This window comes from Hippichthys cyanospilos, chromosome 5 (genome assembly GCF_059441005.1).
Source record: "Hippichthys cyanospilos isolate Australia breed blue-spotted pipefish chromosome 5, RoL_Hcya_1.0, whole genome shotgun sequence".
Classification (NCBI taxonomy): Eukaryota; Metazoa; Chordata; class Actinopteri; order Syngnathiformes; family Syngnathidae; genus Hippichthys; species Hippichthys cyanospilos.
This window is the reverse complement of record NC_142373.1, coordinates 15,837,587-15,862,864: the sequence shown is the minus strand read 5'-3', so window position 1 is coordinate 15,862,864 and position 25,278 is coordinate 15,837,587. Positions and strand designations below refer to the sequence as shown.

General features: G+C 44.7%; 3 protein-coding genes and 2 long non-coding RNA genes across 10 annotated transcripts; 2 read left to right on the top strand and 3 right to left on the bottom strand.

The window, feature by feature from the left end:
• Nucleotides 1-343: 343 nt before the first annotated feature.
• LOC148423750 (lanC-like protein 3) lies at nt 344-5,580 on the bottom strand. Its single transcript, XM_088415098.1, is given in 6 exon segments — nt 344-1,691; nt 1,866-2,073; nt 2,210-2,407; nt 3,919-4,042; nt 4,890-5,183; nt 5,185-5,580. Coding segments are annotated over 6 exon segments (1,344 nt in total). The 5' UTR covers nt 5,545-5,580; the 3' UTR covers nt 344-1,531.
• Nucleotides 4,525-7,327, top strand: LOC148423749 (uncharacterized). Its single transcript, XR_015865625.1, has 2 exons — nt 4,525-4,623; nt 4,775-7,327. It is a non-coding gene; the product is annotated as an uncharacterized LOC148423749 (long non-coding RNA).
• On the bottom strand, nt 6,314-11,096 carry piga (phosphatidylinositol glycan anchor biosynthesis, class A). Of its 2 annotated transcripts, XM_088415096.1 has the most exons (8): nt 10,524-11,096; nt 10,141-10,361; nt 9,892-10,053; nt 9,191-9,461; nt 8,983-9,115; nt 8,772-8,904; nt 8,446-8,652; nt 6,314-8,124 (listed from the first exon to the last, which is right to left on the bottom strand). In XM_088415096.1, the coding sequence occupies exons 2-8, from the start codon at nt 10,333-10,335 to the stop codon at nt 7,864-7,866; spliced, it is 1,362 nt and encodes a 453-aa protein (XP_088271222.1). In that variant the 5' UTR covers nt 10,336-10,361; nt 10,524-11,096; the 3' UTR covers nt 6,314-7,863. The 2 variants fall into 2 exon arrangements, with proteins under 2 accessions (XP_088271222.1, XP_088271221.1); XM_088415095.1 differs by having other exon boundaries at nt 9,892-10,361.
• Nucleotides 11,097-11,118: 22 nt separating this feature from the next.
• Nucleotides 11,119-24,310, top strand: LOC148423747 (amyloid-beta A4 protein-like). Of its 4 annotated transcripts, none has more exons than XM_088415091.1 (18): nt 11,119-11,405; nt 13,389-13,556; nt 13,617-13,746; nt 13,818-13,930; nt 14,562-14,752; nt 15,445-15,689; nt 15,794-15,961; nt 17,371-17,504; nt 17,577-17,651; nt 17,997-18,155; nt 18,299-18,427; nt 18,612-18,711; nt 18,941-19,008; nt 19,079-19,220; nt 19,344-19,397; nt 20,031-20,122; nt 20,287-20,433; nt 20,847-24,310. In XM_088415091.1, exons 1-18 carry the CDS (start codon nt 11,346-11,348, stop codon nt 20,946-20,948), a joined length of 2,277 nt encoding a protein of 758 aa, XP_088271217.1. In that variant the 5' UTR covers nt 11,119-11,345; the 3' UTR covers nt 20,949-24,310. The 4 variants fall into 4 exon arrangements, with proteins under 4 accessions (XP_088271217.1, XP_088271218.1, XP_088271219.1 ...); XM_088415092.1 differs by having other exon boundaries at nt 11,121-11,405; nt 19,082-19,220; XM_088415093.1 differs by lacking the exon at nt 15,794-15,961 and having other exon boundaries at nt 11,123-11,405.
• On the bottom strand, nt 15,684-25,213 carry LOC148423746 (uncharacterized). Of its 2 annotated transcripts, XR_015865623.1 has the most exons (5): nt 23,696-25,213; nt 18,920-18,990; nt 18,624-18,709; nt 18,474-18,558; nt 15,684-17,471 (listed from the first exon to the last, which is right to left on the bottom strand). It is a non-coding gene; the product is annotated as an uncharacterized LOC148423746 (long non-coding RNA). The 2 variants fall into 2 exon arrangements; XR_015865624.1 differs by lacking the exon at nt 18,920-18,990.
• Between the last annotated feature and the right edge of the window lie 65 nt (nt 25,214-25,278).

Here is a 25,278-nt window from a genome sequence, read left to right as displayed (position 1 = left end):
AAAAACATCGTGCGAGTGACCGAGACACCGGTGCAGGCTTTCACTGCATGGGAAAAGCCAGTCATGTGTAAATTACAACAGAAACAGTACGAATAAAAACGGAATTCATGATAATGACAGAGCTGGGATTGAACGATCAGTAACTTTTTAAAAGGGAAGCTTCATGCACTTGCAAGCACGAATGGAATTATGAAGAGGTAAACGTGAATGAGTTCTTTGAAAACCCGAGGTGGTTGTTTTTGTGGAAGAGAGCTTGAGTTGGGTCAAAATGAATGAGCCGTGGTTTGGGACCAGTTGCACTTTCTGTAACACACTGATACCTTCAAATAAGTCAGATGCACACTTTGTAAACAACAAACCATTTAATTAAGACTAACTGTACACATTCTGAACCGTGTACAGACGTCTGTTGTGGCTTTCTTGGCAAAACACAAACAGGCACAAAACAGCAAGAACACTTTGCATACCTCAATTGACGGGCATGGGCCTTGTTTTCTTTTAAAAGTCAAATGCCATCAAACATTCGCACCGCTTTCTAAAGCATGGCCACCATCTCATCAGGGACGCACCGGTTTTATTCAACAATTTATTGTGGATGTTGATTTGCCGGCTGCGAATTATGAACAGAACCGATACAAGAGCTGTCGTAATTTGTCGGATTTGCAGATTGACAACATGTGTTTTTGTTTTTGCAGGGTGTTCTCCAATGGGCAAATTTGTTAAGAATAAAAACAAATGTTCATATTGGTGCGTCCCTGTGATGTCAAACGTGAACTTTGACGGACGTGTTTGTCTTCAAATTGTTTTGAAGGCCACATTGTCACACTCAACAAATCACTGCACAACACCCGCACTGTGCCGTTGTCTCACAGCGTCCAGTCACGACGCTGAACATATGAAAGGTCTCCACAAATGTACAAAAACAAGAGCACATGAACAAATATCTGGCATCCACCATCGTCTCACTTCTTAAAACATATTGCCAACGCGCAAGATGAGAAAGAACAACCTTCTTAGATGGGGGGTGTCAAACCTAAGCCACACCTTGGAGAAGTACGCCAGCCAATCACAGCACAGCACAGTAATTGTGTCCCAATAATTCTTGATTGACTACCTGCTAATTCTTTTCCTTTTGGAAACATTCCAATGTTATTTCCTGAAAAACTCCACGCGTTGCGTTTTTTTGGTGCGTTTTCCGAGGAGCCACAAGACGGCACCCGAAGCACCAGCTCGGCCTTGGAATCAACTGCCGAAATGGAGATTTCCCAACAAGAACGGATCAAGACGGATGTCGCCGAGATTGAGGTTCACGCCCCCTTTCAGTAGTGGTGGGAAAATAAAGCTTCATGAATGAATTTTTTTATCCCCTCTAGATGGTGCTCTTGTTTCAAAGATACAGGCCAGTGCAGTGGAACGGTATTGAACTTCCACTGAATCTTTAAACGAAGAGCGCCATCTAGAGGAGTCGGAAACGACGACGCGTTTCACGAAGCGGCGAAAAAACGACTCCTTAAAGGGATTCTTCCGTCGTTCAGTCAAAGACGCCGAAGAGCGGGAATTCGGCCTGCTCGGGTTGCAGCAGGTCCACCAGGAAGCAGACGGTCCCAGACAGGCCTTGGAAGAGGCTGCACACGCTGGCGAGGGAGCGCGAGCCCGCCTTGAACTCCTCGGTGAACAGGAACTCTGCGAACCTTGGAGGAGGCAAAGTCAAATGGACAACGTTGTCGCCGGATAGCGCAAAGACGGATGGCTGCTCGCCACGCGCCCGCACCAAACCGAGTTGAATCATAGCCACAAAAATCCTGAGGGTCAAAGACGGCAACGTATCGTAATTCCTCAAATAGGAAACGCAGACGGATTCTTGCCTCTGAGCTCGGTAGATGTATTTGGAGTTGCCGGTGAGGCGGTAGAGCAACAGGAAGACGTAGGCGCTGCCGGCCACGCCGTGGCAGAGGCCGGGCCCTTTCTTCAGCAGGCCTCTGTGCCACACCAGCTCGCCGCTGCGGATGCACGTGTCCAAATACTGCGGCTTCTTGTTAATCAAGTAGGCCTTGGCAAACAGATAGGCCACGCCTGCGGATTCAACACACGTCTTTTCCATAAGCCGAGCGACGGCTTCTTACGGCCCGCTGAGGATCTGGATCGAGGTTATGTAGAACTTTTGATTTTTCCTCATATAAAAATATACATGTGAGCGTCCGAAGAGCACCTGGAGCTCCGTGACACCAGTGGACCAGCTCGTTCTCGCGTTCGATGACGGCGCCCAGCTCGGCGGGCCAGTTGCAGTTCTGCTCCTGGTTCATGAGGAAATCGACGCTCTGCCACACCAGGTCTTTGTCGGCGCTGCTCAGCAGCTCCTGGTAGCTCAGCAGCATTTGCAGTATGGACGACAAGCCGTGGGCGGCGCCTGGCCCGGAGGCAACACGGGAGACGTGGGAAAGCCAACCCGGCAAACGCCATGCAAGGACGTGGCGTGCCAAGCAAACGTGCGAAGGCTTTTGCTGCGGATGCACCTGTTTTCTGGTTATGCTCATGTGACCTTCACAATTTGAGCTGTGAGTGCTTGTAACCTGAGCACGTAATGTGACGTCATTTTCAGGGGCCAGCACGTGGCAAGAACGCTTCTAATGGGATTAAGTGTACATGAAACAGAATGAAGCGAACAAACATCATCAAAAATTCAATATGGTTGCTCCCGTTGACTTGTAAATGATGCCTAGATCCCTGGAAATGTCAAATAGAAAAAGTACAAATAAAACGTCACTCCTCATCAACACACTAGCACCATCTCAAGGCAAACAAAGGAACTGCGTTCATATTGTCAATCGCTACAATTAAGATTCAGGACCGTTTGTTTTTAAATCATTTTCTACGTGGTGTATTTTGAATTCCATGATTATTATGCGCTAATGTCATTCCAATATGTATTTGTTACGAACAAAAACACTCAACAAAAGAGAACCTCAAAAGAAAAGAAGCAAACAAGAAAAAAGACACACAAGAAAAAAGATGCATGCAAGAAAAAAGACACATGCAGGAAAAAGGACACACGCAAGAAAAAAGGAGGAAGGCAGGAAGAAAAGCTAGTTTGCTCCTATAATTGTTTCATTTTTCTTTTCTGCTTCTTTTTTACTTGTTGATTCTTTTTTGTTGCATTCGTCTTCTTTTTTGTGCTTGCGTGTGTGCTCTTTTTGTGTGCTGTTTTTTTTGTCTGCAGTTCCCTTTTTTGTCTGCTTAGTTTTTCCTTTGTGTGCTTTGCACTGGAGGGCCACTGTAGATGTAAGACTGTCAAGCGCACAATCATTCATTAAAAATGTACATCCAATATGTCCCCCCGGGTTGAAAACATGCAAGGGGAATTAAGGTCGAATGAGTCAAATCCATAATGCGCGGCGGTACGCATGCAGCTGGATCAGAACCGCATCCGGGTCCCAAATGGTTTTCCCAGCTTCAAAAGTTGCCGTTGCTGTGAAAGTTGATGCAAATATGGCTTACTAGCAATCGGGTGTCACTCTGATAGTTAGTGAGCTGCTCGGCTCAGCTCATCTGATGCAAATTAAGGAAAGGACAGTTAGCTTGACGCGCGCTCATCTCGCTCCGTTCACAACATTTTGTTGAAACTCAAAATGTTCATTTATAATGCAAATGTACAATGTTGACTTTTCTGTTTTTAGAAATATATATATATATACAGACACAAAGAAACGGAAGCCTGCACAGATAACGGATGGCAAGGATGACTTTTTCAAAGGAGTTTTTTTTTTTTCCTAATTGTAGCTCCTGAATTTCACATGATTAGCGCACAGGCTACTTGAGACAGGGCCAAGTCACGCTTTGTATTTTGGCCCAATGGTTTCAAAGACACACGAAATGAAAAAGCAGAATCAATGGTAATCATCTTTAGATTGCACATCTTACCAAGGTACTCGGTGCCATAGTAGGAGTACATGAGAGGGAAAGGCTTTCGCTTCTTCCTGGCGTACTGTTTCCCCGACTCGATGATGGCCTGGCAGATGGACTTGATTTGATCCTTGCTGAGAATCTGCACGGTAAAAAACAAATGACACATTTTGGAGGGTTTTTTTTTTCGTGACCTTGCAGACAAATTGCAGGAAAAGCTGTGAAGTTAATATTATCAGTGTATGAATGCACGTGTGGAGGTTCAAAAATGGACGAGTAGTATTGTTTGTAGCCAAGAAATGCGCATTTGTCTTGAAAAAATATACACTTGAATCTGATATATACTGCCTTGCATCTGGGAAAAATTAATTTTGTAGATATAGGAAAAGTAACTTAGTTGTGCAAAAGAACTTTAAATTTAAGGCAACTATAGCTTATACCTAAACCACAATTTTAGATTTTTCTTTTTAGAACGCCTGCTTGTAGTTTAAGATATTCCCACGAGGAGTCACTAGTGCTCCGACTCTGGACTTGCATCATTTGCGTGACTCGGATTTGAACTTGCAGCCGTGTCAAAAATGTGTCCTCGTAATGTCAATTTAGAGACCAATCAAGTGATGACAATGGCAGTCTCAACCTCACTGGCACCACCTTTGAAGTCCGTCAAAGCTCACAATGGAAGACTTGATGTCGATGGGCTACAAAACGCAATCATTCTTACAGGTACATGTTTTTTATTCCTGCTGATACAAATGTATATATTTTCAAACTTCTTGGCTCCAAATACATTTTTTTTCATTCAGCTTCAAGTATTGCAAATGTTTTACACTTCCATTTTACGAGTCCAAATTATGACTTCAGGACATCTCTGCAGGTTTCATCTAACAATTGCGGTCCGAAGTGCAAAAGCGGTCTGAAAATCTTCGAATCCGGACCGAACTAAGCTAATCGAGCGCAATTGAAGGAGCTCCGGCCCGGGCCCGTCTCACCTCGATGGCCAATTTGCGCCTGAGCGCCAGGGCGGCGCACAGGTAGCCCGCCCGGCCCACAAACAGCTCGTCGGAACCGCACTCCAGGAAGCGGACGGGCGCGCACACCTCCCACAGGCTGCGAAATTTGGTGAGCGGCTTGACGAAGTCGGCCAAGCCCAGGGACTTGTAGATCATGGCGGCCGCGGCGTACACGCCAGCGCCGCCGAGCAGGAAGGCGGCGCGCATGTTCCGCTCCGACTCGGCGTCCGCTGCGCGCACCGACTCGTCGATAATGCGCTTGGCCGCCTTCAAGGTAGGCGTCGCGCCGCTCGGCAAAGAGCGGGCACTCGCTGACGTGGTACAGCATGTAGGCCACGCCCGCCCGCCCGTCGTACAGCCCGCCGTCGGCGCATTCGTCCGCCTGTCGGAGGATCCGGTCCACCGTGGCCAGCACGGCCGGGACCACCCTTTCCGCCGCCTGCTCGGGCGGCGGCGCGCCCCTGCTGTAGTCCGAGAAGCGGTTGGCGAAGCAGCGACTGTTCTCCATCTCGAGGGCCGAGCCGAGACGGGATGCTGATGCTGCTACGGCCTGAGATATCCGAGGCAGGCAGGCAGGTGGGAGGAAAAAAAAAATCGGGCCGATCCCAGCGGCACCGGTCCTCTGATTGGTCATCGAGCGATGGTTCGGGCTCAGATTGGATGAGGAACCCGACTCCTCATGTGTACCCGAAATTACCTGTCGAAATCGCAGTATTCTGGTCAAACACGAGAGGAGCCGCAAAGGGGCATGGATCCATAGCGATACACCTGAAAACAGCACTTTGCAATCGTTTTTGCAAAACCCATCCTGGGAAAGAAGAATAACCCCCCCCCCCAAAAAAAAAATCCAAGGGGAGCTGTAGGGTACCATGGATAGCTTTTGATACACCCTAAAACAGCGCTTCTCAATTATTTTTGCAAACGACACCCTAACAAAGAAGAAAAATAAAGCTTCAAAATAAACTAGCTTTCAGACTCGGATAATAAATAAAACAGCGACTAACGAAGAACATAAACAGGAAATACAGCACGGCTTCCAGAATAAAAGCAAGTTATTCAAAATAAGAAAACACACGTAAGTAACCAATACAAACTGGAGTGCTTGAAGAATTTAGAACACAGAATAAATCTCATCTTAATGCCCGTTTGTGAAAACGGATGGATTCGGACCTCGGTTCGGTCTGCGTGCTTCTTTTCGTGAAAATAATGTGCTACAATCTTGGTTAACAAAAGCTCCTGGAGCGGAACTCTGACTGCTAACACCCAAATGATTCCATTTCCTTCCAACCTCCCACTCACCCCATTCCCACAAATAGCGTGAGAACACCTTTGATATATTTATCAACATCTTCATTTTCGACATAATAAAGCGTTAGCGGTTCCGTTCCACAAAATAACACAAATATGTTCAGACTTTTATTTCACATTTCCCAACATTTTTCAGCCAAGCATCGCTGGAGTGTTTTGTTTGTGATGCAATTTACAACCGGATGTAAGCTAGCGACGTTAGCCGCATGTTTATAGCTGGTTATGTGTGACACTTAACCTTTTCTTGAGACATTTGCAAAACAACGCAAAGTAAAGGGAGCCGCTCGGCTTTTCCGGGATCAACTCGACTAACTGGTCCTGAGAAAAAGGTGACGATGATAAAAATCACACATTGCGAGGTATACTAGGTCATACGTAACCTGCAGGAAAAACCAGTGGCAAAAGTCACCTTGGCTTTATCTAAACATATTTTTTAAAAAAAGGTAAGGAGATGATATATAAAGAAGCAGATAAAAAGTGAAACATTGTTTCAGTAATGAAATGCCCTTGTTTGTATGCTTTATCAACTACAAGGTCTACAGAAAAGCAGAACTATTACTCATTTGGTTCTTTTACTACTATAAAAATGGTCTATTCCAACACACTCTTAGTTAAAAAAAAAAAAAAAGACAGTGAACGTTTTGCCACAGTGGAAACAGAAAGTCACCAGGCGCCTGATTCAAAAGCAAGCTTTCAAGTATGTGATTAAAACCATGGTAATGCTAGAAGAGTTTTGTTCATTTAAATGTAACCGAAAGTGGGAAAATGAAAAGATAAATTGTACTATTGCACCAAAATGTCTATTGTCACGGCTCTATACTGACTTCCACAGTTTTTCAGTTTATCAGGATTTGCTTGCAAACTTTTTTTTTTTTTGGAGGTATAGCATTTACTGACGGCAAGTCAATTTGCATATGTAGTGTTATATAAAGCTGCGGTTCTAAAAATGCGGGTGTGTGACCTGACTGCTGGGGGTTCCTCCAATAATTTGTGTTATTAACAAAGAATAGATATTTGTGTTAACGTCATTGCATTTTATATGAAATTGTGAATGTATTTCCTCAATAAAGCAACATATTCAACCAGCTGGATATGTTTTTAAAAGCGTAGTAATGTTGTTCTTTTGATAGACCCGCGTAATCCAGGCCATCATCAGACCTTTATTATTTAGTCACTAAATTGGCAGCAATGTTTGGGGGGAATGGACCCAATTTGTTATGAGAAGGCGTGTAATTTGCAATTTGTAATCTTGGGTATGGCTGGAAAGTAACAATATCCTTGTTTTTCATCAGTGCACAGTGTGAAGTTGGCCGAGTCCTGCAGCCTTTCGCCAAAAACTCATACATAGCTCATACAGCTATGAGCGGACAAGCGCTATGAAAGAAATACATGGGAGTGAGAAGAACCTTGTCTTTTCATCAGGGGCTTCATCTTTGATATCCGCAATTCGCCAATGCCGCCCTACTCATCCCAGTTTGGAGCACTTCTGTCCTCTAAACAAACAACAAAAAAATCCTAACCGCATCGGCGGCAATCCTACATAATAAATAGCACGGAAACATCCCTTTCTAATTTTGTAAACAAAGTTTTAGTTAGTGATAACGTTTGCGTCATCAAGAGCAGCTAACAAGCGAGCGGAAGCCGCTTACTTTACGACTCCTTTTGCGCAAGCTCCCTCTTTCACCTTGCTCGGTCCTTGCCTCCAAAGTCCGCGAGGACCGCTGGCGTCCACGGCCACGTCCATCTGCCTGTCAGGCAGTAACCACTGGAGGAACAACAGGAAGAGGAAGTCTAGAACCGCCACAAAGGCAAAAATGGAGCCGGCCACCGGGCCGCAGTGAGTCCGAAGCCTCCGAAGGCGTCGGTCAAGCGGAAGCACCTCCTCGCCACATACTCTGTCGTACACCTGCCAGAGAAAACATTTTTACTCCACAGCTTGACGGCGCACTTTCTATAGCTCATCAAGGTCAAGTGACGTAAGCGCTTGACTGGAAAATTCCTGCATCAGCCTCCGCAGTCTCTCGTCAAAGTGAAGGTTTAGACTGCCAATGTTTACAGCTTTTTAAACTTGCAGGTCAAGATTGCTTGAGAAGTTCTACTGGATGCTTGATATTTTGCTAAACATGCAGGTTGTTTTATTCTTTTTTTACGAGGCTAAACTGTCACTAAAATAAGTCACTTTTATTAGGTCCCCGCTCATCATTCCCCACGGGTTGTCTCAACCCACCTTTTCAGTCCTCTCGGCAACGTTCCTCCAGGTGTAGAGATTGCGCACCCGTGCGTGAATGGAGGCGGGCGTGGAGACGGAGCCTGAGCGCTGCAGCGCTATGACACTTTCCAGGCCGGCGCACAGCGAGCGCACAGTCGGCTCACAGAGCGTGATCAAGTCCTCGGGAAGGACCTCGGGAATGCCACCCACGCGAGTGCTGACCACCTTGGGGGAAGTAAACCAAGACAGAACTGTACCACGGACTGACAGAGTGCAGCAAAACGGTATCTGCTACTAAATACTATTTCAAAGTACTCAGTATGGGGTGAGGGAATGCGAGGCACCTGCAGTCCGCAGCTGGCTCCCTCCACGATAGCCATGCAGAATGCTTCGGTGAGTGAAGTGTTGAGGAAGATGTGACCTTGCACCAGAACCCCTCGGACATCTTTGTGCTCCAGAGGCCCTAACAGGCGCACCCTGCAATTACAACAATTCTGTCAACCATATAAACACTTAAAAAGTGAGTCAAACATCTTTCCAATATTCTGCAAGTACCTGTCATGTAACTGGTACTTCTCCCTCACTTCCTCAAGCACAAGCCTCTTCGGCCCCTCTCCCCCGATGAGAAAATGCAGATCCGGGTGTTTGAGGCAGAGCTCTGGGATGATTCCACTGAGAAGATCAATGCCTAAAAATAGGAAGCCTCAACTGACGTGGGGATCTTTGAATTGCGAATAGCAATGAGAAACAAAGACCGCCGTACCTTTGCGGTAGACGAGGCGACTGATCACGACAACGGTGATCCTGTCGTCGCGACGCCGAGACGGGTCGGGCGTGAAGTCGCCATGCTCGACTGCGTTGGGAATGACCGACACGATTTCTGGGTCGAGCGCAGCCCGCAGGACGGTGTTCTCCTTGCTGGTGTAGGAGACGCACACGATATGGTTGGTATCGCACAGCGACACAGTCAAGAGCTTGTTGGTCAGCACGGAGCTCACGTCAGCGAAGCCAAAGAGTGAGTGATCGGTGAACACCTGGCAAAACATATTTACAGAAAAACTGATTTGAGGAAGTCATTGAAGGACGATGTCTGTACTCAGGTCCCCCGATGCCCGAGGCAAACTGCTATTTTAAAGCAACTATACTTATTGGACAACCAGGAGAGGCTGAATGCTGATGGATACTACAAAGGGTGAAGTGCACATCAAAGTGAGTATGTGTCATTTTTAGTGCGCTGCTAGGACCTAAAATTGTTCACTGTATCAAACAAACCAGGATGTATAAAGAGAATTGAGTAAGTTTTTCTTTCCTAGCTTATACCACACCACAAACTAGTTCATTGTGCACCTGATCCAAAATGGGAGTACCGGCTTAAACCGAGGGAAGCCGTTATCGCGTATCTACGGAAACAAAGAGTCACTACTATAAAACATGCAGTATGAATCTATCCGATAAGCCGCGTACCGTGTTCAGGCCCATGGTCTTGGCATGGAACAAAGCATCGTGGGCCATGGCAGAGAAGGAGCTGTGCGAATGCACCACAGTGATGCGCTCCCTGACAAACACACAGCGCAGGAGGGGCATGCTGTGGAAGAAGGTGGTGGTGGTGGACTGGTTGTACATCACCTGCAGAGGCAGGTAGTACACCTTCAGGCCGTTGGTCAGGTACCTGACGCCTTTCCTGTGGCCGTAGGCGTGCGTGACGATCACCACCTTGTGTCCCTTTTCTATCAAGCACTGGGACAGAAGGTAAATGTGACTCTCCACCCCTCCCATGTTGGGATAAAAGAAGTCAGACACCATGCAGATGCTGTGCTTCTTCACGGGGGGGTTGGCGGCTTCTGCCGAGGGTCCAGTGACCGCCTGAGAGGCATAATGCAGAGCTGCTGCCCTTCTCCTGTGGCCCATTGTACTTGTATGACGACGAGCTTCAGCTGTTTTGACAAACAGAAACATCGCGTGAACCCAAAGTCAAAAAACGTGAAGCTACAGGAGTGTATTAATTCGAACTTTAGCACTGAGCTAACCTCTAAGCGCGCATACGTCATAAAGGTACAAGTTGTTTTTTTTTGGCGACTCCTTAAAACTTTCCTTACCGTTTCGTCTTGTCCCCGCTTGACGAACTACGAGCAAGTCTTTCAGTGGTGTGCATTTCCCTTGGCGTTTGTCACGACTAGCGCTGCCGCAAGCCGTAGGTTAACCACCCGTTTATTTATTTCCGGGTGCGTGACGTCAGATGATTACGTTTACGCCAGCGCTTTTGTCACACCTACTGTTCACCCCGTGTAAATACAGCGAATACAGTTTTATAGAACTAGTTTGACGGGAGGGGTCAAACATCAGTCGAAATTCTGATTAAGCTCCTTCACGTTAGTACAAGCTAACCATCACACACATTTTTGCAACTGTTTGTCCATAATGCATATTATAGCCGATCAACTGCCTGCATCTAAGTATCCAGCATCCTACTTCTCTCTTTCTCTCTCTCTCTATTTTTTTAAAACAGTCTGCCAACGTGTCGTCAATATTCATATATCTTCACTAAAGAGAAAAAAAAACATATCGTTGTGAAACATAGGTAATAAAAGGAGTCAAAATAACGGAATATCCCCGTATTAACGTTTCTACTTGTCTTGGCGGTGAAATTGTTCTTCCTACATAGCCCGCAGACTCCATCCCCCATCCTCCCAGCTCTCCCGCCCCGATCCAAAGGCATCCAGCCTCAATCCGTCACCACTGAGGAAGGAAAACAGAGAGGAGGGATCAACGGGATCAGGGATCGCTTTATCCGCCACGTCCGTGTCAGGCCAAGCCAAGCCAAGCCACACGCGGGATTTATCCAAACAAGTCGGAATCGACCGGGACATCGCCAAGAGGACGTTTTTTTTTTTTCTGCAAGTGGATGCAAGGAGGACGGCATGGGGGGACATACGGCGTTTATGCTCTTCCTTGCGGCGACCTTGACGCTCTCATCCGAGGTGAGTAAAGGGTAGAACGGATGAAGCCTGTTAGCACGAGGGTCAGTCAGCACAAGTCATCATCCCCAGCAGCCTTGTGGCCGAGTGTCACGCCGACCATGAGTGATGCTTTCCCGGGCTGCTCGTCACTCTGCAGCCTGCAGGTCACGGTGCCATTGTCAGGTCGAAATGATAGGGTGTCAGAAAACAACACTTTATTATAGTTAGACTTTAACATTTTAGTAGCTTCCGAAGAATTTTTTTACCACTGCGCTTGTAAGATTTCACACAATATTGGGTTCCTAGCATGACCGTTAAGACTGCATGTGGAGATGCGCAATGTGCAGCGACGAGCGCACTGATTTACCGCATAGATGAGCATCAGCTAAAATTGCACCGCTAACAAGGCCAAAGGCCTAGCTCCGATTAAATCGTTTTTAAAATACACGTTTCTGTCTTTAATGTGGCATCACGCGGAACAAAGTCGCACGTCCCGTGCTCGTTTCGTTCGCTGTCGTTTTATTTTTGACTTTGACGGCCAGCTAGCTTTGCGTAGACTACTGTTACCAAGCTACCACTTGTTAGCATTTTTGGGCTAATTGTTGCGCCAGGCCGCCAGTGACGTCTGACAAAACACCAAAACAGCCTCTCGATGTGGTACTAATTCCCCTTGCCACAAGAAATGCGCAAATGGCGCCTATTTTTGGCACCGATTCAATTTCCCGTCAGAAGTTATTCAAGACAACTTGAAAGCTGTGCAGTTATGACACCAGCAAGATGGCGTCTCCCTTTTGCGGCTGTTTGGTTACGGTTCAGGGAATGAAAACACTCCACTGCGGTCCTTTTCAAAACGCACGATCGCGGCCTACAATACAATGAGTACACATTTGACACACTTACGTTTTTTTTTTTAGATATGTTATTGTTTGGAATGTTACATTCGGCTTTGTTTTCTGTAGGGCATATTTATTTTGGGATATCTTGGGTTTGAGAACTGCATCAAACTGAATCTAGCGTTCGTCAAAAAACGGGTGACGTCACAGACAGACCAACTTAATCGAGCAGAGTTGAACGTGTTTATCAAAAGTGCTATTAAAACGCACATGCATTCATAAGAATTTGTCGTGCTAAAATCCAGTGCGTTAATTCCCAATTCCATTCGAAATGATTGATCTATCTTTCTAAATAATAATCCATATTATTTCATCTGTAAGGCCAACTGTTGGAGCACATTTCAATATAGTATTGTCTTTTTTTTCTATTTTTTTTTTTTTTTTTTTAGTCAGACCCAAAGGTTTCCTGGTATTGTGTCTCCTGTTCCAAAAGGAAACTGCTGGTCCCCTCTAACCTGCACTCGGAAAGGGATTTTATAATTCCGAATCACTGTAGAATCTATTTACAGTATTTGCCTTCAGTGAAAGCAAATAGATGATCGTATAGTTATTTTACTTTTATTCTGACTTGTTCAGGCTGTGCCCTTCAGGGAGCAGCAATTCCTATCCAGATGAGCGTTTGAGAATGTAATAGAACAAGGGTGTCAAACTGACGGCCCGCAAATGGGTTTAATCTTGCCACGAGATGGTTTTAAAGTGTAAAATGAGCAGTATTTTTCTAATAAATGAAAAACTTGAAATGTTAATGTTGTCTTAAGTTATATTAATGGACATTTATACCATGATTTTATTGGTCCGGGGATAGATTTTCCTCAACGCGGCCCGCAAGTTAAAAGGAGTTTGCAACAAAAGGGCTGTCATTGGGATGCACAAAACATGATTACTAAACGTTGGTATGGTACGTACAGCGTCATTCATTTCGGGCAGATTGCCCCCTCGGTTACTTTCACATTCTCCTCCCGCAATAGAAATTCAAGTCGAAATTCAGTGGCTAAAAACACAGTAAATGTGTCATTTTCTGCTCCGCGGTTAAAGCCGAGCCTTTGTGCTTAAAGGGCTGAAATTTAGCATCATTCATGAGGCTGAACAGCGGTCCGCTTTGTTTGCCCAGGTGCCTACCGATGACTCGGTGGGTTTGACGACCGAGCCGCAGGTGGCCATGTTCTGCGGCAAGCTCAACATGCACATGGACGTGCAGACCGGCAACTGGGAGCCGGACCCCTCGGGCTCCAAGACCTGCATCGCCACCAAGGAGGGCATCCTCAACTACTGCCAAGAGGTAGGCCTTAAAGCAGATGCCAAGGAAGGGAATGTCATAAAAAGCTGCGTTTTTCCGCAGGTGTATCCGGAACTTGAGATCACTAATGTTGTGGAGGCCAACCAGGCCGTCAGCATCCAAAACTGGTGCAAAAAAGGCCGCAAGCAATGCCGCAGTCACAATCACGTCGTGGTGCCTTACCGCTGCTTGGGTACGCCCCCTGAACGTGGCAAGCCGGTGCGTGCGCTCCACCAGGAAATCCAATGAAATGTGTCTTTTCAGCCGGGGAGTTTGTGAGCGATGCCTTGCTGGTTCCTGACAAGTGTAAGTTCTTGCACAAGGAGTATATGGACGAGTGTGAGAGCCATCTGCACTGGCACTCTGTGGCCAAAGAGGTGCGTCTCCCGTGGCCAATCTTATGCTCTATTTCCTTTGCCATCTGCTTCTCGTTTGCCATAAGCTGATTTCAAATGCATTTTTCTAAATCAAAGAGTTTGGGAAAACCTTTTTTTTTTTCATGTGTTCATGCAGTTCCATAAGACAGTCCTTCTCAAATTGTGGGGCGGGCCCTGAGGCCAGGTGATGCGGGGGGATAACACCAGGGAAAAGGATTTGTTTTTATGCAGGACCAAACATGGCAAAATTCAATACGTAGATGTACCATTAAATAAAAGTCAAAATCTTTAATTAATTAAATGTGTCATTAATTAAATGCTTCTTAATTAAATGTCTCAATTATATAAATGTTTCTTTCATGAAATAAATGTTTCTTTGTTCCATTCATGAAATAAATCAATGCTTCCTTAAATGCGTCGTTAATTACATGACCATTTATAGTTATTTATCTATTAGTTAATTATTAGATAATTATTTCGGTTCTGTGTTGTTTGGACCAGAAGTGCCAAAATCAAACAAGAAATCTACTATTCATAAGGTTTCCTCTTTCCTCGGGGAATCTTTGTAAAAAATAATTGAGGAGCACTGCCTTAGGAACAGCTTTCCATTCCCGTTTTTTTCATCCGTCAGTCCTGCCGAGACCGCGCCACTAATCTCCATGACTACGGGCTGCTGATGCCGTGCGGCATCGACCTTTACCGAGGGGTGGAGTTTGTGTGCTGCCCAATTGAAGCTGAGCGGGAGTCCCATAGCATGGCGCTCGATGGAGAAGATTCAGATGTCTGGTGGGGCGGAGCAGATCCAGAGACGCAAGATAACAGGTGCCCTTCCGTTTTGTTGTTTTTTCTTTACTTTGTCCACAGAAGCAACCTTTTACCAGGTTGGCTGCTGGAAAAATTCCCCAAATATAAGACGCTCTAAGGTGTCTCATACTCTGGTGCCCCCTCGATTTAATTGGACCACTTAATTTTGTGGTCAAATTCTGGTATTTTTTATCTCGTCGTGTATAAGACGCACCAACACGATGTAAAAATTATAGCAAAACACAATAAGTCCCATTTTGGTAAACTATTCTTATTTTCTTGTGCTCATATCCGTAAGTTATGTATTTTTTGCATGTTAAGCATGTTTCGTATTTCCCACATTGTAAGCAGTCAGTGAATGCCTCGCCGGTGTTGAATGAGTTAGAAGCAGTTGTTTATCCTTTCCTCGTGTTTGTGCCAGATATTCCCTTTGCATATGCAAAGGTTTTGCATTGAGGCTCATTTGCATCCAATTAACGTTTTGTTTTGAGTTATATGATTGATTTAATCAATGTCATTTGTGTATATTTTGAGGCGGCAACCAGGGTACCCTTGCTTTATAGGACGCATTCATACTTTTGGCCTTCATTTTTAAGATTTTTTTTTTTTTTTTCTGGGGAATTCTGGTGGCTCATGGGGCAAAAAGTTTGGCCACCCTACAGTATATCAACATTGATGTGTGCAATGGGCAAAACGCCATTCCTCCTCAGCATGGCACAGCAGACAGACACGGAGCCGGCGACCGGCGAGGATGATGAGGAAGATGACGAAGAGGCCGACACTTTTGAGAGGGCCCGGAATGACGACGAAGAAACTGCCGAGGGGGAAGAGGAAGAGGAGGAAGAGGAAGAAGACGACGACGACGTTACGGACGAGCGGGACGGCGAGGATCGCGACAATGTCGCCATGACAACCACCACCACCACCACAGAATCCATTGAGGAGGTCGTTCGAGGTAACGCATCTCGTTTTTATTGCCGTTTTGGTTCATTTGTGTTTTCTACACGGTTTTATTTACGTTTTGTGTTTGTGTCGCCGCTGGGCGCGTGCGCGCCTCAGCCGCTTGTTGGGCACGCGCCGACTCGGGCCCGTGCGACGGCACGCTGGAGCGCTGGTACTTCATGCCTGAAAAGGCCCGCTGCGCCCCCTTCCTCTTTGGGGGCTGCGGGGGCAACAGGAATAACTTTGATTCCGAGGAATACTGCCTAGCTGTCTGCAGCAGCTCGCGTAAGTTTGGCGAGGGACAAACGGCCCGAAGCGGAATCGTCGTGGACTCTCCCAAGCCCGGCTGCTATGATTCTCTCTCTTGCCTACTCACGTTTCCCTTTCAGTCACAAAAGCTGACAGTGCACCTTCTAATCCGGTTTGAGAACCCCTGTTCGAAATCATGTAAACCTACGGATTATTTTGGTTATAATTGAGATGATTGAATTAGAATAATTGCAGCTCAAAGCAAAGCCACGTGACTTGTGTCAAGTAGCCTCGCTCATTTGTGTACAAGACTGGCGCTAATCCGTTAAGCGCATGCAGATCACGCAGGGGCTCATCTCATTTGTCTTATTGTCTTCCAAGCAGTCAGTCACACTAACTGAAACTTAACCCCAGCATGTGAAGCGAAAAGGTCGCAACATACTGCCGCACGTGTTTGCATGTCTCGCCGCAACAAAGCCCCCACTCTCCATGTTGTGGTTTGTCTTGTGGGGGCGTGGCTAATTATAGCTTGACGTCCATGAAGCAGCTCCCTTCTTCATCATGACTCGGCATTTGTTGTCTTATCTCCGAGCTCAACATAAACACATCTTGCCCTGGGACGCTCAAGTCCCATCATTCCATAATAACGTGTTTTGCCTGTATGCTGCTGTGTTTACAGCATCTTATTCGTCTAACCTGCTACCGTATTTCCTTGAATAGTGGCCTCCTCTTTTAGATACCATGCTTGTGTTGATAATCACTTATTTTACTTAAAAATAAATTAGGATTAAAAAAAATTATTTATGTATTTTTTAGAACGAGTTTTATTGTGAAACATGTAAACGAAACGGTTCAAGAATGTTGATGTCTATTATATGTGCCAGTGCAGAAATTTAAGGAATAAATATTTCGTTCTTATACCAAATAGGAAATTTCATAAAAACTAAACAGAAATTGCTGTTCTAATTTTGCAACACTGAATTGACTGTTTTCAGTCATCGGACTCCAGAGTTTCAAATGTAGAGTTGACTGTCAATTGTGAAAACCTGCTTAGAATTGGAACTCGTTATCATCACAAATGGAAATGAAAGTTAGAGTTTAATAAAGAGCGCTTCAAACTTAAGGCAATATCTGTGTCGACTGAGCATTTATTTGTGAAGCGATATGCAGCGGTGCGGCGTGCGAGCGCCTCTCAATTTTAGCCTGTAGCATTTTAACTGCGGCCTGGGATTTCATGAGGCCCCTAGGAAAAAAAAAAAAAAGATACTCTTTTCAACAAAAAGTAAGCTTTCTGGCCACTGACGAAATACGGTGTTCAATCGTTTTAACACTGCTTGTTTTCAAGAGGCATGAGGATGATCAAACTTCCTGCCAATTTGCCGTCAGCTTTCCTGCCTGCAGTTCTATATTTGATCTTCTATTATTGTCTTTCCTCCCTGTTGTAGTGCCCACTATGGCACCCAGCCCCCCAGACGCCGTGGACCAATATCTCGAGTCCCCCGGCGACGATAACGAGCACGGCGACTTCCAGAGGGCCAAGGAAAGCCTGGAAGCCAAACACAGGGAAAAACTGTCTCAGGTACGTGCGTGTGTGTATATATGATGTCTTGGCTGCAGCGTGTGTACACGGAATGATAACTTTTAATCTTAGGTGATGAAGGAATGGGAGGAGGCTGAGAGGAAGGCCAAGAACCTTCCACGTGCTGACAAGAAAGCTGTCATTCAGGTACAAGCCCAACAAAGTGGCGGGAGTTCGTTTTCGCCGCATCAGTTAGTCAGAAGCACCTGCTTTGCGGCCCCCCTCCACTATAAAACCCTTGTTGTCGACACACGCTTGTTCTGTTGATTCCACACTATTGTCCACTGAAACCGATGGCAGATTTATCCCTTTCTCTGAAGAAACTGGTGGTAGGCTTGCAAAGTATGGGCTCTGACACCGTAGTAGGCCTGCTGTCACTAAGTACCTCCGATTGGCCCTTTGACGTTTCCTCGTTCTTAAATCTTGCACAAAGCGTTTGGCATTCTATGGATTTTGCCAGAATGATGTTTCCGCATGTGTGCGCACTCGCAGCACTTCCAGGAGAGGGTGGAGGCCCTTGAGCAGGAGGCGGCGGGTGAGAGGCAGGAGCTGGTAGAAACCCACATGGCCCGCGTAGAGGCTCTGCTCAACAGCCGCCGACGCATGGCTTTGGAAAATTACCTCAGCGCGCTGCAAGCCGACGCTCCTCGGGTACGCCACGTGAACACGTGCGCTGACATTGTTGTTGTCTATCAATGTGTACGGCACAAAAAAGGTTCTGTCTTCGGAAAAAAATGATTTTAGCAATTTCAAATGCGTCCGTTACATCGCCAGCATTAATATTCCCTCACCAGCCTCGTCAGGTGCTGAGTCTGCTGAAGAAATATGTTCGAGCCGAGCAGAAGGACCGCCAGCACGCAGTCAAACATTACGAGCACGTGCGAACCGTGGACCCGAAGAAGGCGGCGCAGATTCGACCGCAGGTGCGTCGATTGACTCACGCTCTCCACAAAAAAAAAACAAGAGCACCTCAAAGTAATCTGTGGGGTGGACCTCCTCGGCATTACGCCTCACCGCAACCCTTATGGAACACTCATTTGACTTTTCTTCTAAACTGAAACGAAACGGCATGAATGTCAGTTAGCGCTTACGGTCTGCGCCCTGCAGGTTTTGACCCACCTGCGCGTGATTGACGAGAGGATGAACCAGTCGCTGGGTTTGCTCAACAAGGTGCCAAGCGTGGCCAACGAGATCCACAGCCAAGTCTGTAAGTGACAAATATGTCGAGTGTAAATGACCTCTTGCTCAATGAAAACAATCATTACTGAGCAGAAGTGTTTTTCTGCACCTTGTCCCCATATAAATTGCTTCAAAATTGGGGCATATATATCAAAATTTCAAACAACAAGAAAAATTTATTGCAAAAAATACAAATACATTTGATATGAATATAAAATAAAACATAATGATCATACGTTGATTTTTTTTCCCGGCAGCCCTCATGGTGCAGCGAGTTCAATCCGAGCTTTCTCAGCAAGTGTGGTCCCTGCAGAGCGAGCGCAGGGTGAGTGGGGTGGCACCCCTCGGCGCGCACACTCGGCACCGATATTAAGGTGCCCTTCGTTTCCCGTAAGCAGACGGACGGCAGGATGAGCTACGGCGACGACGCCCTCATGCCCGACCAGGCGTACAGCTCGGCTCCCATGGAGCCCGGCCTGGACCGATTGGGTTTCATCCACCCCGAGAGCTTCAACCGGCCCAACACGGAGAACCACGGTAACGAACGTGCTTCGACTCCGCATACGTTCACCGACTTCAGACAACCAGCTGGTGACCGACGTTTACAAAAGCGAGCAAGATATGGGGAGGAGCACAACCTTCTTTGCGTTTCCTTCACAGTTGAGCCCGTCGATGCCCGCCCACTTCCAGATAGAGGACTCCCCACTCGGCCTGGTACCAATACACTCCTCACACCCTTTGCAAAGATAATCATGTTCACTTTCGATTGATTGATTGACGGGCTTTTGTTTAAGAACAGTGAAGCAACATGCATTCTCAGATTTCCTTTTTTTGATTTAATTCATGTCTAAATTATTGAAATATCAATGTATATATGAAATACATTTCAAATAAATTGGTTTTACTCTTATAATTTAACATTTTTAATTCGTTTTAAAATGAATTAATTTTAAATTTAAAATAACATTAAATAATATATTATTTTCTTATTTTAAAGCAAAAAATCCTATTCATTGTTAAATCCTCAATAAAGTTAAATATGAAAAGTTATTTGTGGTTCGGTTGAAGAAGTAAAACTACAAGTCCAACATTTTTAATGGCAGGATATGACCCTGACGATGGCTAAATTTGACATTGCAGGGTGTAACTCTCGACTTCCTGTTTGCAAGCATGTGGTAGGGATGGCAGGACGGCATATTGAAAGTGGACATGTTTTGACAATTCTATGCAAAATTTTAGCTTCCTAGTATTTTTTAGTATGCTTTTCCTTTTAAATCACATGTCACAAATCAACATCTAAAAGCCCGAGTTGCGTTACATGTCTGCGTGTGCTTTCTTTTTGAAAAGTGTCCGCCCTGAAACCAGAAGAGATGCCCCAAGTGCGTATGGAGATGGAGGAAAGGCAAAGTGCTGGTTATGAAGTCCACCATCAGAAACTGGTGAGAAAAAGTATTTGACTTGTGATGAAGTTTTCAGCGCTTAGGTTTTTGCCACTGAGATGAAAATGATCCAACTTTGAACTTTGTAGCAGTCTTTTGAAATGGCGCTTCATAGGATACTTGCAAGAGTATTTCAGGATACTGGACACCTTTTCAAATGACAGGTCTTTTTTGCCGAGGACGTGGGCTCCAACAAAGGCGCCATCATCGGGCTGATGGTGGGAGGCGTCGTCATAGCGACCGTCATCGTCATCACCCTGGTCATGCTGAGGAAGAAGCAGTACACTTCTATCCATCATGGCGTCATTGAGGTAAGGGCTCCGTTTCCCATATCGGAATCTTCACCTCTCTGAAATCATCGCTTTTCATAAGGCCCCAAAAATCACGCTTGTTTTTAAATCAACAAAACATATTTTAAGGTTTCTGGCTGCAATTTGATTTTAAAAAATGTGTTTAATTTTGAATTGAATCATAAATATATTCTTTTAAACTCTTGATTGGTCTTGGCATTGATCTAAACAGTCGAGAGGTTTTTTGTTTTGTTTTTTACCCACAAATCATCTTTATTCTTATTGTCTGTTTGAAAGGTTTGACTGACTTAGCTGATTGTTTTATTGCCATTCTCTTTAGCGCGGCTCCATCTAGTGGATGCGGCCGGCTTTAGTCGTGTTTGCCATTTAAAGGGTCATGATTGTCATTTGACGAGTTTGCGTTTGTGGTTTAGGTGGATGCGGCGGTGACGCCCGAGGAGCGTCACCTGGCCAAGATGCAGCAGAACGGCTACGAGAACCCCACCTACAAGTTCTTTGAGCAGATCCACAATTAAGAAGCCCCGCCCCCCCTTGTCGCTCCCCCCACTCACGGGCGCCCTTCCGGCCTCTGCTCCCATTTGACATTTGGAAAAAGTCACGGGGCTCATTTCAACGGCGGATTTTTTTTTTTTGTCTGTCCGGCCCAAAGGAAGCAGACGTGGAAGCAAGCCCCTCAAATGCACAAAGTACACGAACAAAGTGAGACAAGGGTACCCCGTGTCACCTGCACATTTAAGCCAATCGCACCACACCCCTTTTGCCAGTGTTTGTACTCAACTTGTCGACTGACTAGCTAGGCGGTATATACACATATATATATATAAAAATATATGGATATTATTATCATTGCAGGACTGCGCTATGCAGCTTTTAACCCATCAGGTTTGTCGCGTGTCGAGTATGAAGGAGTCGCCGTACGTCTATGTAGTGCATGGCCATATCGACGACGTGTGCGATCCAACTGGGTCCGACTCGTCGAATATTAGATATTTTAGTATGGGGTAAGATGGCTGTCAAAAAGATGTATGCGTGTATAACAATTCGTATGAGTACTGCGTTGAGTTGGAATCATTTTCGTCTGAGTACCACTCGAAAGTTTACCAATTGGAAAGTTGCGAGTGCAAGCTATTTTCAATAGAATTCTCGTTTGCACGACTATGACCTCACCGGACGCCGCTTCACGCCCTTGGATCAGTCTCTCAGTCTCAGATCTGATCCTTTGCATTTGTGGATCTGGATATGCAAATTAAGATGACGTCACGCAAAGCTACCAGGCAAAGTCAGTCCATCTGCGAGACATTCGCTCCTCGTAAAGCAGAAAAAATGGCCGAATTGAACGCAAAGTGAACGCCAACAGACGCTTTCAATTGCTCGTCAGCCTTCAATTTGAAGGATAATGCATGCGCAGTTTTAGCAATACGTTTGTGGGCCACTTTGGGAAATGGCGTCATTTTGGGAAGCTTCTGTAACAGCTAGTTACCTCTGCAGACAGAAACAAGCACTGCAGTTGATATGGAAAAATCCTTTCCTTTGAATTGCTCTCACCAACGCTTAAGTGGAATCCTTTTACGAAATAGTTCATTTAACTCTGTATAAAGCGTTTTACAATGTCATTTATTGTTGTGGTTATGTGGCATTTAATCACTTAAAAAACATTGCGGCGGAGCAATTTATAACGTATACGGTCATAAGTCTGTGAGTTTGATTTCATGAAATAATTTATGAATAAATTGGACATTCGCGTTGCAAACTATCAGCTGCTTAAGTATGGGTTGAGATTGCTATCAAAAATACGTATGCGGGTGAGACCAATGGCGGCGGGGATGACTCGCAGATTGATTGACTTTGCCTGCTAGCTTGGCGTGACCTCATCTCAATATGCAAATCCGAAAAATCAGATCCACGAAGCCGTGAAGCGGTGTCTCGCAAGATCATCGTCACGCAAACGAGAGTTGTATTCAAAATACCTTGCACTCGCAAGTTTTCAATCGGTAAACTCAACACAATTTACTGGTATTAATACTAATTGTTAAACACATATATATACATCTTTTTGACAACCATCTTACTCCATATTTTAGCAGGATTGTACATTTCCGGTGTCTTCTTTGTGATCTTGTGCGATATGAAGGAGAAAAAATAGATATATCAGAATGCTTTAACATTTTTTTAAGATCATTTCCATGCTTCATTGTTGCGTTAGCTGCATGGGCACAAAAAAAAAAAAAAACCTCAAATACGTGTTATATGTAATATATGAAGTGTAATAGTATCCGAAAGGAAGATGATTGCGTTACTGTTTGCGTTTTATGCACTCTGTCGTTTTGGGGATTATCAGAGTTGGGCAAATTAAGATTTTTTTATTGGTCCGACATTCGTCATTGTCCCGTACGCATTCGTCAGTCCATTTTTTCACCCTGAAAATTGTGATCGGCGATCTGTTTCCCTCCCAAACACACCTGGTTTGAGTTCTTAGGAAATTTTCTCTGACCCGTGTTGAAATAAGTTGAGGAGCTTCATTTTTCAACCATAGATGTCATAGTCCAGTTCTCGAGGACCGGTATCCTGCACGCTTTTGATGCTTCTCTCCAGACACATCACCTGGTTCGAGGGATTAGGACATTTCCTCAGAACTTTGTTGCAATGAGTTGAGGAGCTTCATTTTTAGACCATAGATGTCATAGTCAGTCCTCGAGGACCGGTATCCTATCCCGCACATTTTTTATGTTTCTTTCCAAACACACCTGGTTAAAGTGATTTAGAACATTCCTAAGCTCTTGCAGAGCGAGCTGACGAGCTAATCATTTGAACCTACTGTTCTGGGGAGAGGAACGTGGAAAACACTAAGCCCACGGCTCAAAAACACTTGTGAGCCTGCCGCCTCAAAATGTACAAAAATGCAAACAAATTACATTGATTAAATCAACCATGACTGATTTACAAATGCTATTTATTTCAATACAAACCGTTAATGAGACGCAAATGAGTACATTTCAATGTAAAACCTTTGCAAGTGCTCACATTTACCAAAGGTAAATACTTGGCGCAAACTAAAATGCTAACGAGCTAAACGCATACAAGGCGGCACTCTATAACATGCTAACATTAGCTAGCGTTTAGCTCGTTAGCATACAACAACTTGAGGATAACATGCTAACATTAGCTAGCATGTTATCCACAGTCAAGTTGTTGGGTCAACAAACATTAATTTTGGGCATATTTTCATAAATGACAACGTTCTTACAAAGAAAGTACAACTTACAGACAATCCTGGGCCAGATTTCACAGAGAGACAGACGACAGTGACTGCTCGCAACTCCAGCCATTCTCGCCATACATCCTTGCTCACCACGTGTAATATCAACAGCGGCCAGAGGCGGCGCCAAAAATCAGATCAAGACAGATAAAGCACAATTAAAGGATAAACAGAATCAGTTACAAAACATCATTATTTCGGGTGCGACTCATGCGGTCCAGTACCAGTTGATCAACGAACCGGTACCGGGCCGGCAGTTGGGGACCTCGGTGACTAGAGTGGAGCTGGAGGCTAATGTCGAAATCATTCCTGTTGAATCATTCCATTACTGATTGTAAGACCCAACTTGAATGGATTCGCTTTTGGAACATGAAGGTTTCCCTTTTTTTTCATAATGCCACACGTTGTCAGTAACAACCCGCCTTTTGTTTTCCAGGGGCGTGTCTTGTTGGTCGCGTGGTAGCTCTTAACAGTGGTGATCAGATCCCAACACATATATATGCGAACTCAAGCTCTTGTTCAGGTGAATGTTTCAAAGTATGTGTTTTGTAGTTCCATGAACCATTTGCTTAACGGTTTCTACTGCCACCATATCATGAATAAAATTTCGAATGTACGTCATCTGTTGCATGACTTTGATTTCTGTAACCAATGTACACAAACCACAAACATAAGTTATTTTCTCACAGACACCTTTCATTTACTGTTATTCATAGCACTGGTGTATTTTATGTTTGCAATTTACACACATAAGTAAATATACTGTGTATCATTTCAATTAACTATGACCACATTAATTGCATTTAATAAAACTACAGTATTTTCTGCACTATGAGGCTCACCAGTTTATAATTCACACCTTCAATGAATGGCCTATTTTAACACAGTTTTCATATATGACTGCATTATAAGGCACATAGAATAGAAGCTACAGTAGTGGCTGAGGTTGTGTTATGTATCCACTAGATAGAGCGGTGCTAAAAGGAATGTCGTTTATTGAAAAAAAATAAAAAAAACACAATGACAAAATTAGTTTGCCACTTTATTCCCCTTTATAGACAAAAATGGGGTCCAAAATTGCAGGTAACATACACCAAAATAAAAATACAAAAAGGGTCTTCTATAAAAGGAATAATATGAAAATACATAGGCTGTGGTGCGGTTATCAAAAACATGAAGCGTGTGTGCACTGTATCTTTCTGACTACAAGTCACTTTCATTTTGTTTTTGTAATAGTTTGGCTGGTCCAGCCAGTTTACTCAAGTGTGATGTGGATATATCAAAAATGTGACAATGAAGAGCTTGGACTTGCTTTTGAGCCCGAATCCAATGGGTGCCATCAACAGTGACTGGATGCAAATCCAAGCACTGCTGTTCTTGCTCTCTCATTTTGCTGACTAAATGTCCCTCCAATAATGCAACTTATGGTTTCTTCATGTTGCTTTTTTTTTTTAAATGGTGACTTTTCACTCCAGAGCGACATGTAGTCTGAAAAATACAGTATGTATGACACACACACACACACACACATACATACATATATATATATATATATATATATATATATATATATATATATATATATATAT